This window comes from Rana temporaria, chromosome 1 (assembly GCF_905171775.1).
Source record: "Rana temporaria chromosome 1, aRanTem1.1, whole genome shotgun sequence".
In the NCBI taxonomy this organism is placed as follows: domain Eukaryota; kingdom Metazoa; phylum Chordata; class Amphibia; order Anura; family Ranidae; genus Rana; species Rana temporaria.
In genome coordinates, this window is record NC_053489.1 from 577,950,729 (window position 1) to 577,969,057 (window position 18,329).

An 18,329-nucleotide genomic window follows, 5' to 3' on the forward strand; every position below is an offset into this window, starting at 1 on the left:
TTCATCAGGATATAGGGAACTGATGGGCATACGTTGGGTGATGGGTATTAGAAAGCTGGTAATTTGTCTTTTATGTCGCGTACACACGATCAGTCCATCCGATGAGAACGGACTGATGGACCGTTGTCATCGGTTAACCGATGAAGCTGACTGTTGGTCAGTCGTGCCTACACACCATCGGTTAAAAAAACGATCGTGTCAGAACGCGGTGACGTAAAACACAACGACGTGCTGAAAAAAAACGAAGTTCAATGCTTCCAAGCATGCGTCGACTTGATTCTGAGCATGCTTGGATTTTCAACCGATGGTCGCGCCTACTAACGATCGTTTTTTTCTATCAGTTAGGAATCCATCGGTTAAATTTAAAACAAGTTGGTTAAACCGATGGTTAAATAACCGATGGTGCCCACACACAATGAAAACGGTCCATCAGACCATTCTCATCGGTTTAACCGATCGTGTGTACGCGGCATAAGTTGTACTGTAACTGATGGAAATGTTGTTAATTGATATAAATCATTATTTCATCAGGTTTATTATTTTTCTTTATCAATATTATGTATTCAGTTAGACCAAAGTTTTTTATTTTTCCATGTATCCAATTTATATTTAAGATGATAACACATCCCTCATATATACCATTGCAAGGGTGCTTGTTTAATTAACTCATTCCCTGGCTTATATAAATTAGTTCTGTTTGCTGCTAGTGTTTTGCCCTTGCTTTTGTTTTAATGACAACTCAAGTCTGCCACCTAGTGCTAATATAGTGTAAAATACCATGTTGGGTACTGTGCCTTTAAATTTATTGCAACGTCATGACTCGGACTTCTTGCATAATTCAGCAAAAATAACGGAAAGTTCTGCAGTGAGATGAGAATTCTCCCGTCTATTGCATAAAGAACATTTTTCATAAAAAGATGGAAAAATAGAATGTGTGAATTCAGCATAATTGATAAAACAAAGTGCCAACAGACTATCTTCAGAAGCTTTAACAGTCCAAAACTAAATTGTTTTACCCTTCTTGTTAGTAAAAGCCATTTGCAATGGTATTATTTTGTGCCATGCTTAAATTTTTTTTGATATTGCTACAAAGTATTCCAATATTTATGTAAATTATGAAGACTTTTCTATACTTGACTGGCACACAGCACCCTGCAGCAGCGTGATGACAACCGGCAATTACATTGCTTCTGTGACATATTATATGTAACCAATTCACATCTTGCACCCCTTATGGCCCAGAGAAATGTTCACAGTCCTGCGATTGGCCTGTTTATTCAGATTTCATTTTGTCAATTTATAGGCCAGATTCACGTAGGAGGGCGTATCTTTCTGCGGGCGTAGCATATCCTATTTACGCTACGCCGCCGCAACTTAGACAGGCAAGTGCAGTATTCACAAAGCACTTGCTCCGTAAGTTGCGGAGGCGTAGCGTAAATGGGCCGGCGTAAGCCCGCGTAATTCAAAGTTGGCTGGTAGGGGGCGTGTTGTATGGAAATGAATCGTGACCCCACGTAAATGACGCACCTAACGAACGCGCATGCGCGCACATGCTCAGTATCACGTCCAATTTTCTCCCTAACTTACGCCGGCTCAATGTTTAGTCGACGTGAACGTAACCTACGCCCATCCCCGTTCACGGACGACTTACGCAAACGACGTAAAATACGACGCTGTTCCGACGTTTCCGACATCCATACCTTAACATGACTTACCCCTGCTTTATGAGGGGTAAAGTTACGCCGGTCGTACGCCTTATGTAAACAGCGTATTTTAATACGCCGGGCGCAAGTACGTTTGTGAATCGGCGTATCTAGTTCATTTGCATATTCAACGTGGAAATATACGGAAGCGCCCCTAGCGGCCAGCGTAAATATGCACCCCAAGATACGACGGCGTAAGAGACTTACGTCAGTCGTATCTTGGCAACAGTGAGGCGTATCTGATTCTATGAATCAGGTGCATAGATGCGACGCCTCACATTCGGACTTACGACGGCGTATCAGGAGATACGCCGTCGTAAGTCCTTTGTGAATCTGGGCCTGGGTGTTTATCCCAGATGCATGAGACTTCGGTGTAAAGACGTGGGCAGAAAACACAGGTGCAAATTCAGCCCTGCTGCCGGCAGCCTGTTAAAGAAGAAATTGCACTTCTGTTAGGTCACCCAGAGAGGAATGTTTTTTGTTCCTATGTACATTGCAGGGATTTAACCAAACTATGTGAATAGAAAATACTTTTCCATTATAGATCAGCACTTGCAGGGTTCTAACGAGGAAAGTGACAGGGTCTGCATCCATTTAGACGTGATTAACCTTTTGGTATCTCACCAAAACCTGAAATTTTTTTTGCAGAGGATGCCCAAAATTCTGATTTGTATCCTACTGCAGAATCCTGGGAAAATCAGTGAGTTAATCACACAAACAGGAATTTATGTTTCTGGGGGGGTGATCTGTACACCATCTGTGTACAGACCGCCTGCAGGTTGCCATAGTGCATTGCATTTTACATAAAATTTCAAAGCTGCAGATTGAAAAGGAAAAGTCATTTTTAAAAACGTTATATTACAATATGGCTTGTGGCACAATTATATATGCTAAAAAAAAAAAAAAAATGTGCAATATTTTTTTCGAATGAAAGCTGAGTTACTATTTAAAGCTCTAAAGCTAAAAGATGGATAGTGCACAAAGCTGTCTGCATTCCAGGCATTTGTCCCTGGGTGCATAGTGCCCTAAACATTAATACCACTCAGTGCATCGTCCAGCCCGGTCCAACAGCAGCAGCTTTCAGCCTCTCATAGAGTTAACACCAGGGCCAAACACCCAGTAGCATGAGGCCTTACAATAAATGTTGTTTTTTGCCACAAATAAGGCTGTCTTTTGATGATACTATTTTGCAAAAACGGAAAATTGTATACTTACCTTCCGTAATTTTCCTTTCCTGACGCATCTTCATGGCAGCACACACTGGGTTGTGACTCCGCCCCCACAACCTGACAGGATTGGTTAGCTATAAATTTGAAGGGGAGACACCCGGCATTATTCTCCGTAAATATCATCATTGAACAGTAGGGTGGGCAGCTGTGTGCTGCCATGAAGATGCGTCAGGAAAGGAAAATTACGGAAGGTAAGTATACAATTTTCCGTTTTCCTGACGCATTCATGGCAGCACACACTGGGAAATAACTCGCCAGTCGGGAGGGTTCAATGCAAAAGTATTTTATTCCCTATAGAGCAGAAGAATTGGCCCTGATGACAGATCTGCCAAATTCGGCCGTAGCCAAGAGAGCGGCGTCTACCCTGTAGTGGGCGATAAAGGTATGCCTGGAAGACCAGGTTGCTGCTCTGCATATAGTCTCCGCAGAAACACCACAATATGCTGCCCAAGAGGTTGCCACTGCCCTGGTTGAGTGTGCCCTGACGCCTTCCGGGATCTCCATCTGTTGAGTGGAATACGCTTTTCCAATAGCTCTGACCAGCCAAGAGGCGATGGTGCGGGAAGTGGCCGCCTGACCCCGCCTGGCCCCGTGAGGTATAATCAAGAGAGCGTCTGTTGATCTGAGATGAGTAGTAGCCGACAGATATTTGGAAAGTGTAGATTTAATGTCCAGGGCATGAGGTTCGCCATTCTCATTAGAAAGGCATGGTAAGACGATGTCCTGGCTGTAATGGAAGGCCGAAGTAACTTTGGGCAGGAAACGGTCTGATGGTCTCAGAATCACTCTGTCGGGATGAACAATCAGGTATGGTTCTTTAGACATGAGAGCTTGCAACTCCGACACTCTCCTCGCCGAGGCAATGGCGATGAGGAAGGATAACTTTAAGGTCAGATCCCATAGAGAAATCGAGTTGAGTGGGAAGAAGGGAGGATTGGAGAACGCCTCGAGGACCACCGAAAGATCCCAGGACGGGAAGGACGGTCTTCTGGGTGGTCTGATCTTTACGCATGCCTTCATGTACTGGATGATCAAAGGATGCAAGGCCCACCTGGTGCCAGTTTTGGCGGACAGAGCGGAGATCTGTACCTTTAGGGTGCCTGAATTTAGTCCCTTGTCAATTCCCGTTTGCAGGAACTCCAGGATCTGGTAAGGATCGGGTGAGACGGGGTTCCAACCTTTGAGTTGCGCCAGCTGGGCGAATTTTTCCCAAATCCTGGTATAAATGGAGTTCGTGGAGGGTTTCCTGGCCTGCATTAAGGTTGTTATAACCGCTTGGGAACATCCCTGTTCCCTTAGTCTAGCCCTCTCAACCTCCAGGCTGACAGGTGGAGCCTGTCTGGGGCTGGATGGGGAGACCGACCTTGGAGTAGGAGATCCGCCGTAACTGGAAGGTGGATTGGAGGTCGGGTATTGAGCTGCAGGAGCGTCGTAAACCACGGTCTCCTCGGCCAGAATGGTACCACTGTGATTACTGTGGCCGACGACCTTCGTAGTCGCGACAGAAACCTCGCTATTAGAGGAGTTGGGGGGAAGATGTACCCCAAATTGAAGTCCCATGGGTGAAGGAGGCAATCTGTCCCCTCCGCTGTTGGAAAGGGTACCCTGGAAAGGAATCTCGAACACTTGGCATTCGCTGGTGTTGCTGCCAGGTCTATCTCCGGAACCCCCCAGGTTTCCGTTAGAACGGTGAACACCCGGGGATTCAGGGACCACTCGTTGTTGGATAGAAGTTCTCTGCTCAGAAAGTCGGCTAGCGTATTCTGTGCTGCTGGGACATAGACTGCTCTCAGGTCCAGAAGATGTATCTGGGACCACTCCATTATGGGGCGAACTTCTTCCAGAAGAGTGAGGCTTCGGGTACCGCCTTGCCTCTGGATGTAGGCTACCGCCACCCTGTTGTCCAACCGAATTAGGACGCTCTTCCCCTGAAGAAGAGGCGCAAAGGCTAAGAGGGCCTGGAATGCCGCTCGGAGCTCCAGTATATTTGAGACTGTCCCCCGAGCAGGGAAGTGCCAGTGACCCTGGGCTGTCTGATCCAGATAGTGAGCCCCCCAACCTCTCTCGCTGGCATCGGATGTTACTATCTCCGGTTCCGGAGGAGCTATGGGCCTGAATCTTCTGAGGTTGGAAGGGCAAGTCCACCACAGAAGGGAGTGTCCTACATGACTGGGGATGCTGATGGGTTGGTGCATTGATGCTCCGTCCCAATGCCTGAGAAAGGTGTTCTGCAGGGTTCTCATGCGCCATTGGGACCATTGTACCATGGGTATGGTGGATGACATTGAGCCCAGCATACTGAGGCAGGTTCTGGAAGACGTGAGACTGGAAGACAATAGATTCCGCACTTTCTGGATTAAGGGGTTCACCTTCTCTAAGGGCAGTTGTACCCTGTTCTGTTTCGTGTCCAATTCTGCCCCCAGGTAAACCATGGACTGTGATGGTTGAAGGCTGCTCTTTCGCCAGTTGATTAACCAGCCAAACTTTTGGAGGGTCGAGATTAGGACCTCCCGCTGGAGGAGTAGAGTCTCCCGATTTGTGGCCAAAAGCAAGATATCGTCCAGGTAATGATGCACCCGCAGCCCCTTCTCTCTGAGGAATGCTATGAGGGGAAGCATAACCTTCGTGAACGTCCTGGGAGCCGAGGAGATCCCGAATGGTAGACATCGGAATTGGTAGTGATGTTGGCCGATGGAAAAGCGCAGGAACTTCTGGTATGCGGGATGTATTGGCACATGGAGGTAGGCGTCTGACAGGTCGATCGACAGCATCCAGTCCCCGAGATTTACTGCCAGGAGGATGGACTGGAGACTCTCCATCTTGAAGGCCTCTATTTGAATCCTTCTGTTGAGCCGCTTGAGGTCCAGTACGGGCCGAAGGTCCCCTGATTTCTTTCGAACCAGAAAGAGAGGGGAATAAAATCCCCTGCCTCTTTGGTGCGAAGGAACTTCCATGATAGCTCTTTTCTGCAATAGTTCTAAAATGTATTGCATGAGCAGTCTCCTTTTGTCTAGGGAAGACGGTATTTTGGTGGGCTGAAAGGTAGCGTGAGGCAATACCCCTATAAAGTTCCATCTGTGGCCATGCTTTATAGTAGAAAGGGTCCATGGATCTTCTATGTGGTTTGACCATATTTGCGCAAAACTGCTGAGCCTGGCGCCCACCTGAGCTGGGTGGGCAGGCAAGACTTCAAAAAGACTTCTGCTGGTCCCCTGCAGTAGTGACCTTGGGCTTCTGCCCCCTCGTAAAGGGTGGGCGATTAGGTCTCCATTCTCTCCTGAACTCCTTACCGGGACGATAGGATCTGGCCTCCCTGTACCTCTCAGGCAGATTACGCCTGAAGGTAGGACCTTTCTGAGGCTTGGGTCTTCTGTCGGAGGGAATAAGCCCCGATTTTCCACCCGTGACCTTGGAGATTGCCGAATCCAATTTTGTGCCGAACAGGTTCGTGCCATCATATGGTATCCTGCACCAGTTTGCTTTTGAAGCCGCATCAGCGACCCAAGGTTTTAACCATAAGGCTCTGCGGGCCATAACTGAGGCTAACATGGACCTGGCCGAGGAACGAATGATATCCACCGAGGCCCCCGCCATAAAGTCACCGGCTAGCCTGATCTCCTGCAAGGAGGATATGACATCCCTTCGATCAGCACCTTCTAGGAGAACCTTCTCAGCATTGGCTGCCCATGCGGAAATGGCCTTGGCGACAGCTGCCGTAGCAATAGCTGGTCTACATGCGCCCCCCGAGGTGGAGTAAGCCTTCTTTAATTCTAGGTCGATCTTACGGTCGAGAACATCCCGGAAAGATACTGCGTCTTCTATTGGCAGAGTGACATGCCTGGCGAGTCGCATAAGAGAAGCATCCACCACGGGAGCGTTAATGAGGGAAGCGACTTTAGAGTCTTTCAGAGGGTATAGTTTAGAGAGTTTGTTGGACAGACCGGGACGCTTGTCCGGTTTCTCCCACTCCTCCTTAATGAGGTCCTCCAGTTCGTCGATGAAGGGAAACAGTTCGGGGTCCCTCCTTAACTCGGGGAAATATTTCCCAACCTTGGGTGGTTCCGTCACGGGTTCTTCCCAGCCTATTGTCGCCTTGACTGAGCGGGCAAAAGGTTCGACTAGACAGAAGTCAAATCCAGACACAAGTTCTCGATCTTCATGATCAGAATGAGCCTCTATTAGTTGGGCATATGGGCCGGAGGAGGATGAAGTGCCCGGAGTGGGCTCATCACAGACCAAAGGAACTGAAGTCCACATTGATTCTTGCGCTGACTCCCCCACGAGCTGTTGGGAGGAGAAATCTGTAGTCATCCTGGCGCTCGTCTCCTTTTCTCTAGTTGCTTCATTAAAGCAAGTCTGACATGCTAGCTTTCCTGGCAAAGCAGTAGCACCGCACACCCAGCAAGCGTTAGCTGCAGGACGGGTATGATAATGCTCACGGTGGGATGAGGGAGACCGTCTGCGGTGAGACCGGCTATGACGGGAACGGCTGCGGCGTGATCGGCTGTGCCTTGATCGATGGTAGCGGGAGGAGGATCTTGACCGACTTTTACGGGACCTCCTGCTTGATGCATGCCTGGACCTCTCCCTGCGCCGTGGGCTTGCGTCTCTTGGCCTGATGGGACTGCAACAGATAGGCAGTGTTTAGTGGCCGGCTCTCTTTTTTGTCTCTTCTCTACTTACCACACAAGTGATGGTCTCCATACCTCGTTTGTTGGTAGTGGTCTGCGAGGGCAGTGGGCTCCATGAAAATCACAGGGAAGCAGCAGAGGGATATACTGGAAGAAAGCAACAGAAGTTACAAAATAAGCAACAAACCAAGTAACCAGGTATAGGCAAAGGGAAAGGGAAGCACCTGCATACCCTGGGAGAAATCCCTGTGGAATTCCAGCAAAGCAGCAGCCTCAGGGAAAAAAAGAAATTTTCAGGCTTTTTTTTAAAATTGGCGCCGCCGTCGCGGCGCTGATGACGCGTACGCGCATGCGCCGTAGCGTCCCGCGCGTCCCGTCGCCATCTTGGATGAGGGCGAGGGAGGTGTCCGGCGTCATCATTGTGCTGCGCGCATGCGCAGTACGCCCGAGGAGCGCGGCGATGCGGGGGACTACATGGCTCAGAGAGCCTGCCTGGAAAGGAACAAAAAATAAGGTACAAACACACAGTGACATGAGGGGGAGAGAAATGAATGGCACAGTATGGAAGGCCTGGTCATACAAACTCTCAGGGGTACAATAGGGAAAGCCTTTGACATACACACTTTCAGGGGCACTACAAAGCACCAGGAGAGAAAGGGGAGAAATAGTTAGAGAGCCACACTGCCGGTCTAAGCTTATTTAAAGCTTGTATACATGCCAGGAACTTGCCGGGATTAACCCCTGAGACCACCAGAGCGGGGCTCCCCCTATAAAAGCTCTATTAGAGACTGTACAAGGGGGACTTCCAAACAGGAGAGGCTGAACCTGCAGGGGCGATAGCGGTAGGAGACAAGCTGTACGTCCACGTCCTGTCAGGTGAGGATAAAAAAAGAGAATAATGCCGGGTGTCTCCCCTTCAAATTTATAGCTAACCAATCCTGTCAGGTTGTGGGGGCGGAGTCACAACCCAGTGTGTGCTGCCATGAATGCGTCAGGAAACTTATTTTATTCTCTATTAAAACCATAAATAATTAAACAAATGTAAGATAAAATGTTCTCTTTTTTTTTCCTTGATCGCTGTTCGTGTTTTCTTTTTTTAGTATTACCGTAGCAAAAATGTATACATTTTATTTTATCACTTTAACACTGACACTAAATTATAATACTGGTACACAGCACTTCAAAGTTATTTACAAATAAAATAAAAAGTTATTTATCGATAAAATAAAAAATTAAGAGATAAATAAAAGCATATATTTTTTTATGAATTTAAGGTTAAAAAAATAGAAATAAAAAAATTCTGCAGAAAAATAATTACTAAGAGGATAAGAGGAAGAAGGAGTTAAGTAGGGTAGCAGTAATAAAATGTTAAACACTTTATTTAAATAAAATAAAAATCTTTACTTTTAAGGTTAGTTTAAATAACAACAGATACAGATCACCACTCTAATTTGCATATGAATAAAACTGAGAAAATGCAAAATAACGATAACGTTTCTAGATTGTATTAAGTCTCTAAACACTGTTAAGATGCTCTATTTTACATAACAATGGGTACGGTCACTGCAGTATTAGGCCTTGAACATCCGGCGGACCGTTTCCAGCGGACATTCCTCCTCCGGATTTTGATCCGATGGCTTGTACACACCATCGGATCAAAATCCGCGCGGAAAACATCCGCGGTCACGTGTTGCGCCGTCGCCGCGACGATGACGTGGCGATGTGCACGACGCTGGAAGGTAAACACTTCCACGCATGCGTCGAATCATTACGACGCATGCGAAGGAGGGGAGCGGACGGACTGATCCGGTGAGTCTGTACAGACGACCGGATCAGTCCGCTGGACTGGATTCCAGCGGATAGATTTTGTAGCATGCTACAAAATTTTTATCCGCTGGGAATCCGTCAGCTGGATTTTTATCCGCCGGGAAATGTCCGCTCGGACGTACAGACGACCGGATCTATCTGCTGGAACTGATCCGCGGATCAATCCCAGCGGATAGATCCGGTCGTCTGTACGAGGCCTTAGACAGAAAATCCCAGTTGTCAAAACAATGCTGACAAGAGCAGCAGAGGGGCAGCAGCATAAGTAGATGAACTAGGTGTTTGATACAAGTCCTGTGTATTTGGATTTGATTACATTTTATGGGTGGTGTAACCTGTACATCCAACTGGTTAAACCAATAGTTTCATATAGGGTTGTGTTACGACTTTTATTGTGTTTCCATCACTGTCTGTGTACCTATTTGGGGAGAAATTCACTCACATCCTATCCCAGTCACAATGCTGTCACCAGGATAGGAAGTGAATGGAAATATCTTCAATGAGGGAACAACGCATTTAAAAACAATTAAAAACAAAAAGTGTAGTTGCTGACTTTTAATAATCAGACACTTACCTGTCCCACGGTCCAGCGATGTGGGCGTACGAAGCCCGGCTCGGCTCTCCCTCCTCTCCACGGCGCCGGAATTCTTACTGTGGGCGCCTGGCTGTGGCTTCACAGCCAGGCAAGCACTGCGCATGTGCCAGTAAGGAGTAAAAGAATGAATAAAAATAGAGAATACATGGAAGGGAGAAGAAAAGAAGGGGAGGAAGAAAGAAAAAAATGAAGAGAAACAATAAGAGAAAAAACAAGAAAGACAGTTAGAGAGAGTGATGGGGGGAAAAACAAGAAATTAGGATAGAGAGAGATAAAAGAGAAAGAAAGGAGAACAAAGAGAAAGAGTAGTACATCCTAAAATGTACCATATGAGGTTTTAATACTGTACGAGTGGAGGAGACTCAGGGAGAGCTACATTTCCGTGGGTTAGGGACGCAAATTACTTTTCTTGCCTTGGGTGCTGACAACCCACGCTACGAAAATGTTACTGTTAGGGGTCCCCACAACTTGAGAAATTGTATCAAGGGGTCACTAAAAGGTTGAGAACCACTGCACTAGACATTGTAATATAAGCAATTTGATCATAAGCATGAAAGCCAGGGAACTGGAAACTTCTAACCAAATCAGAAATGTGGCCTATTCTTGCCAATTACTGTTACCAAAGGTGTTTTTTATGTATTTGTTCTCTGACTCCTATGAAAGTCTGCTGCACCAAAAAGTACATTTTTATAATCTGTATCTTTTTGTTTGTAAATTTGTATGTAATATATTATTATATAATTTATAAACTGTAACCATGATGACGATGTGATGTCCCTCATATTTTTGATGACCATGTCCTCATATTCTGCACGTATATTCCGAAAACTCAATGCTGTTGTTGGAAGTTGAGTAGAACGTGTAGTAGAGGATATACTTTGGTCCAATAAAAACAGTAACACAATAAAGAAAGATTTTAGTGTGATTAAGAGATGAATAAACACTTCCATTTCTCCATGCTTAGGTATTTATACAGCTGCAGAGAAATTGTGCTGAGGAGGAATACAGCAGGGAGCCTGGGCTTTAGCATTGTAGGAGGTTCTGAGGACTGCAACCGGAACAAACCATTCTTTATTAAATCCATACTAGAGGGCACCCCCGCTTACAACGATGGAAGAATCAGGTAATTCATGTTGCTTCCTTCTTTACATGTCTTTGTAGGTGGTATTAGTTACAGTCACTTTTCAGCACGCGGTTTCCGTACAAAGAATACCCAAAGCCATGCTTTAAGGGTTTTTGCTTCTGAAAAATTGGTTTAAAACATATTTTTGTAATTATTAATATGAATACAACAAACTTACATGTGTAATTAGTTTTAATTAATGTAAACCAGAAAGAAAAGTTCTTAAAACCTCATACAGAATGACATTTTTGGTTTGGTTCCATCATCTCAAAACATGTTGAAATTGTATTCTTAACTGCTTTGAGACCAGAGCCTACAAGTTTGGGGCTGAAACTTCTGTATGAAGAAGGCTTTTTGAGCCCCGCACACAAAATAAGCAGGCCTTTAACCACTTAAGACCCGGACCATTATGCAGATAAAGGACCTGGCCAGTTTTTGCGATACGGCACTGCGTCGCTTTAACTGACAATTGCGTGGTCGTGCGACGTGGCTCCCAAACAAAATTGGCGTCTTTTTTTCCCACAAACAGAGCTTTCTTTTGGTGGTATTTGATCACCTTTACGGTTTTTATTTTTTGCGCTATAAACAAAAAAAAAACTTTTTGCTATAATAAATATCCCCAAAAAATATATAAAAAAACATAATTTTTTCTCTGTTTAGGCCTATACATATTCTTCTACCTATTTTTGGTAAAAAAAAATCGCAATAAGCGTTTATCGATTGGTTTGCGCAAAATTTATAGCATTTACAAAATAGGGGATAGTTTTATGACATTTTTATTAATATTTTTTTTTTTTACTACTAATGGCGGCGATCAGCGATTTTTTTCATGACTTCGACATTATGGCGGACAATTTTGACACATTTTTGGGACCATTGTCATTTTCACATCGAAAAGTGCTATAAAAATGCACTGATTACTGTGAAAATGACAATTGCAGTTTAGGAGTTAACCACTAGGGGGTGCTGAAGGGGTTAAGTGTGACCTCATATGTGTTTCTAACTGTTGGGGGGGCGGGGCTGGATGTGTGACGTCAGTGATTGTCGTTCCCTATATCAGGGAACAGACGATCACTGACATTGCCACAGTGAAGAATGGGGAAGGTGTGTTAACACACGCCTCTCCCCGTTCTTCAGCTCCTGTGACCGATCGCGGAATACCAGCGGCGATCGGGTCCCATGGGAGCGGTCACGGAGCTTCGGACCGGGTCGCGTGCACCCCACGGCTGGGTTTTTAAAGGCGACGTACCTGTACGTGCTTGTGCCCAGCCGTGCCATTCTGCCGACGTATATCGGTGGTTGTTATTTACGAAAGGCAAATCCACTGTGCAAAGTGCACTTGAAATTGCACTGAAAGTGCACTTGGAAGTGCAGTCGCTGTAAATCTGAGGGGAAGATCTGAAATGAGGGGAAGCTCTGCTGATTTTATTATCCAATCATTGCAAGCTAAAATGCTATTTTTTATTTTCCTTGCATGTCCCCCTCGGATCTACAGCAACTGCACTTCAAAGTGCACTTTCAGTGCAATTTCAAGTTGTAGTTTGCACTTGTAGTGCAAAGTGGATTTGCCTTTCGTAAATAACCCCCTGTATTCTCAAAAGTATTGGGACACCTGCCTTTACACATACATGAACTTTAATGCCATGCCCGTCTTAGTCCGTAGGGGTTCAATATTGAGTTGGCCCACCCTTTGCAGCTAAAACAGCTTCAACTCTTCTGGGAAGGCTGTCCACAAGGTTTAGGAGTGTGTCTATGGGAATGTTTGACCATTCTTCCAGAAGCGCATTTGTGTGGTCAGGCACTGATTCAGTCTCTGCTCTAATCCATCCCAAAGGTGTTCTATCGAGTTGTGCAGGTCAGTCAAGTTCCTCCACCCCAAACTCGCTCATCCATGTCTTCATGGACATTGCTTTGTGCACTGGTGCACAGTCATTTTGGAACAGGAAGGTGCCATCCCCAAACTATCCCCACAAAGTTGGGAACATGAAATTGTCCAAAATGTCTTGGTATGCTGACGCTTTAAAGGGGTTGTAAAGGCAGAAGGTTTTTTATCTTAATACATTCTATGCATTAAGATAAAAAGCCTTCTGTGTGCAGTAGCCCCCCATATTTACCTGAGCCCCATATCTATCCAGCGATGTCCACGAGTCATGTAAAAACATATGAGAAATCAATAGTATGTTTATAGGAGATGAGACAGTTCAATTGATAGGTGAAGGATTCTACTTAATCATTGATAGGAGTATATACCATCCACCATGTGACCTTACAGCATGACCTTACGGCGACCGGAAGTGACGTGTGCGTGTCACTACCAGGAAGGAACAGCCTGATACTTTCAACCCAGTGGATCTGGTGGATGGCAGATGGCATTCCATATTGATTGGTGATGATAACACTTTTAAAATGGTATCACGCTATGTGGAGCCTTTTTTTTACATGACTAAACCACCCTGGGCAATGAGCTGCTTGAGATAATCAGACCAAACGGGAGACACCTTGTGTGTTCAAGGCTTTTGAATTACATCTCTTTCTGTTCCTCCTCAGTAAGCTTGCCCCCATCATCTGAGCCGTTCTGGCTGGGGGTTAGTCAGCGTGCTCGCCCCCCTCCCTTTGGACTACATCCCTGTGGGGAGACACTGTGTTCACAGTGTTTCCCCTGAGGGATGTAGTCCCAAGGGAGGGGGCGAGCACGCTGACTAACCCCCAGCCAGAACGGCTCGGATGATGGGGGCAAGCTTACTGAGGAGGAACAGGAAATGAGAAATTCAGACAAAGAAAAACCATTTAGAAGGGAAATCGAAGGAAAAGGTAAGTGAACCAACAATGCACTAGCTTAAAGAAATCTATTTAGAAAAGAAAAAACAAACATTTACAACCCCTTTAACTAGAATCCTTTACCTATCAATCGAACTGTCTCATCACCTATCAACATACTATTGATTTCTCATATGTTTTCACATGTCAATGCTGGTCATTATTCATTTATTTGATTGGAGCGCTGCTTTGAGTATTGGAACTTTGTCTATATGGACTAAGGACTTTTTTTTACTTGTATATTTATGTTTTATTTAAGTGACTGCTTTTATGTATATAGACTTACGTCATATACATCATATTCATTATATATATGTTTTCTACATATATGTTTTGGAAACTTAAATTTGTTCTTAGCGCTGAGCAGTGTGACTAGGCCTTTTTAGACACTGAGATTATTACTTTAATGTCCACAAGTCCCTCGGCCGTCCGGGACTCCCTTCTGATTGGCTGAGACACAGCGACGGCACCATTGATTCCAGCTGCTGTCAAGTCAGTTAGCCAATCATGAGAGAAAGGGGGCGGGGTCGTACCACAGTCTGAATCGACGGCTTGGGTGCCCCCATAGCAAGCTGCTTGCTGTAGGGGCACTCAACATGAGGGAGGGGCCAAGAGAAGTGAAGAGGGACCCGAGTAGAGGAGGATCCAGGCTGTCCTGTGCAAATTCACTGCACCGAGGAGGTAAGTAAGACATGTTTGTTATTTTTATTTTATTTTTTAAAACAAGACTTTAAAATCACTTTAAGAGATCCCTTCAAGGGGCAAGCCCAACCCCTGAAAAACAAACCCAAACTACAATCCCCCTTCACCAAATAATTTGGACCAAGTCTTGTCAAATTTCCTCTGATATGGCCACCTTTGCTAATTCCATTTTGGGTTTCCTTTTGGAGGCCTAAATTGTCTATACCAACATTATGATTAAAGCATTCTGGTTAAATGTATCAAGGATCTTAGCTATGACTAAGCATTAGTTGTTAATGCGAAACGCGTCAGCTGTCTATCCCACTGTATGCTGTTGTGTACTGTGCATGTTTTCCTTTTTACAATAAAGAGCACGTCTTTTTTCAACAAGACTTTTTGGAGTGCGGCTGTCCATCCATTCTCCCACCTATCAAGGATCTGAACCCGTATTATCTACATCTTAGTTGTTTCCCCTACACAATGTCCTATAATAACCTTGTTCTTTGCCTCCAGGTGCGGGGATATGCTGCTGGCTGTAAATGGCAGATGCACGTCTGGAATGACCTATAGCCAGTTAGTAAGGATGCTGAAGGAATTGAAAGGAAGAGTGGTACTTACGATAGTGTCGTGGCCTGGATCCTTCTCCTAGCCAATGAGAAACTATAGCTTCTTCTACATTCCACACTACTTCTCACGTGTTCTAACAGCTGGTATTAGTTTTCTAACACTTGCATTTGTCTGTCAGTATTGGGTATAAATGGCTACCAATGTTATCATGCATGCCAGAAAATGAGCTCTTTAAAATTCAGACATCAAGCACTTTTACACCAACCTTATGTGGAATATAACTGCATAGATGTTGTCTGTTTTATTCTGTCTGGCAGAATTATCTGTGTTTTGACTCTGTTTAAGCTGAGTGTGTCGTGTACATGGACATGATGTGTACATCATCCAGCTTGTACTGTTTGTAAAGTGTAACAATGTGAACAATAATGTGGAAAGGCAGTCACTCTAGCCATGGATATCACTAGTGGAGATGAACTTTGTCATTTGTCATTGTTACTTTGTCAGTTCTTCATGAAATCATCTTATCTGCAAGGTAAAGCAGTCAAAAACTATATTTATGATACGCATTTGCTGTGCAGTCAAAATCTGGATAGGGCTGATTGCTATTTATGGGACGAAACTAGGTAGGATAAAGCTTGCAGTCTCAGTGTAAGGGGGTTGTAGAACCACTTGATTGCAAGTCTATGTTGGAAATAACTAACACATTGAACAGACATCTCCACTTATATTATTTTTTCATACACATATTTTGGTTGGTTACCTTCTGTGCTTGTTCTTTTCAGTAGAGTCTCCATGTTTGTATTAGTCTGGGTTTTTTACTGTGTCGAAATCAATGTTGTGCTCTAAAGAAGGGTTGAATCCAATGCACTATCTTAGGAATGACAGCTGGCTTCTGATTGGACAAGCACTCATCCACCTAATCTGGTGCTCTTTATAAAACAAAAATAGCATTGAAGCCTCGACTTTATTTTAGCTGCACCAGCAACACTACTGCAGTTATCTTCCAGCAGGAAGAATGGAGGATCACACAGAGCGATAAGCTCTGATTGGAATATGTTTCAATGGATAAAGTTAAAAGCCAGGAAGGGAAAGCCCTTAAAAGCATGTAATGCCCAAGAGTATGAAAAAAGTACCTTTAATTACTATGAAATGTAATCACCTCTTAGGCCTTGTACACACGACGGAGTTTCTCGGCAAAAACCAGCAAGAAACTTGCTGGGAGATATTTTTTTGCCGAGGAAACCAGTCGTGTGTACATTTTCATCGAGGAAACTGTCGAGAAACTCGACGAGCCGAAAAGAGAGCAAGTTCTCTATTTCCTCGACGGGAATGGAGAAACTTACCTTGTCGAGTTCCTCGACAGCCTAACTAGGAACTCGACAAGGAAAACTATGTGTTTCGCCCATCGAGTTCCTCGGTCGTGTGTACGAGGCTTCAGACCTGTATGGTTAAGTAAGTTTCAAATCAAGTTACAAAGATATAAGACAGTGGCTATGCAGATCTGTTTTTACTTTCTTGTTACGTGTGCTTTGGATAGCCATTGAAGACCATATGTTGATGAAACAGTGCAGCAAAATCATATCTTATCTAATGGTAATACTCCATCATTTGCATTCAACACGCAACAGTCAAACTACAATGCGATTAGGCTGCCTAGTTGTTTGGATGGATTTGTGTACACAATGTACTGTTAGGACAATTGATAATGAAAAGTTGTCTCACATCCACCAATGAATTTGTGATGGTTGTGTGTTTGGGAGCCTGGACGTCCGTAATCCTTGACAGTCAAGTTCTCAACACCTTGCATACATTTGGACCAAAGTTATCATTACACATACATTGTTCAATGAAAATGGGTCCAGGTATAACATGTAATTTAGGTTTCAATTACTTTTTTTCTACTTTTAAAGGGGAATTGATATAACTATAATTTTACGGTAAATCGGTCTCCTTTTCTTTTATTCATGTGTTTTTCATCAGAGCTCAAATCATAAAGTGCTATCCACTGTATTTCCTGTGGCACCCTATCTCTACAAGAGAATTATCAGGTCCTCAAATTGCTCTAGCCATAACAAACACAGGTGATGTCATAGTTTCCCATTATGTAGAATACACAAACATTATTTTTTACAATTCAGTTGTACAATCTGCAGAAACTCATACCATTTAAAGCTTACCTATATTAATTTCCACATTGTATTTCAGTTATTTCTAGCCTACTTCTATTAAACTGATCTTGAAATTTGTAAACTTACTTTGTGAAGATCCCCACATATTTACTTGAATTCTGAGAGATGTAATCACTATGCCCTGTTAGTAGGCACTGCTGTGTCACCGAACCTGCCTTCGGAACTACTGAGGTGCTGAGAGGAGGAGTTTCAGGAGGCGGAGTCAATACAGGAATCACTGCTTGCAGGCAGCAAGGTACCATGGGATATATAGTCCTTAGAAATTGAAATTAAACAGCAGAGGAGAAGCTGCAAAGCATGCAGGGAATCCAAGAAGTTTTGGAAAGCGATGGTCAGCAGACAGGCAGCACTCATAGCACGAAAGGAGATTTTTCAAGTAAACTTATATTGAATTGTCAAAAATAACTAATGGTTGTATTGTTATTACAATGCTGATGTCCTAAAAAAAAGTGAGTGCTGGGACTAGAGAGCTGCTTAAACACAGAGCAGACACATTTACACAGAAATATACCTAAGCGTATCAAAATTGGGTCAATCAATTATTATCTTGATTTGATCATTATGAGATTCTGCTCTGTGTCAGTTCCACAACCAGAGACCTTGCTTTAGCTTTCATCAGAATTGACTATTCAGGGCAACCTGCCAACCTACTAGGAATAAAATGTAAAGATGCGTTAAATTAGGGATGCACCGATACCATTTAAAATCTGAGTACGATTACCAATACTTTTTCTCAAGTACTCGCTGAATACCAATAACGATACCTATTTGTAGTGTTATGTGACAGTTTCGGATTTGCATGACATACGAATCGAACCGGCTTTCTATAGAGCTGGTTCACATATGTGTGGGCTGGCCGCAGTGTCATTTTAAAAAGAGTCAGGTACGATTTTCAGTCCAGTTCAGGTGCGGTATCCAGTGTCATACACTTTATAAACTCACACCTGAACGGAAACGCACCAGACTTTTG

General features: G+C 44.3%; 1 protein-coding gene across 3 annotated transcripts in view; it reads left to right on the plus strand.

The window, feature by feature from the left end:
• LNX1 (ligand of numb-protein X 1) overlaps positions 1 to 16,384 on the plus strand; it is a 282,181-nt gene extending 265,797 nt beyond the window's left edge. For all 3 annotated transcript variants that reach the window (XM_040334850.1, XM_040334851.1, XM_040334852.1), the window contains 2 exons: positions 10,947 to 11,105; positions 15,117 to 16,384. In XM_040334850.1, the coding sequence (XP_040190784.1) occupies positions 10,947 to 11,105; positions 15,117 to 15,252 (295 nt within the window). In that variant the 3' untranslated portion in view covers positions 15,253 to 16,384. The remainder of the gene's footprint in view (positions 1 to 10,946; positions 11,106 to 15,116) is intronic.
• Positions 16,385 to 18,329: the final 1,945 nt, after the last annotated feature.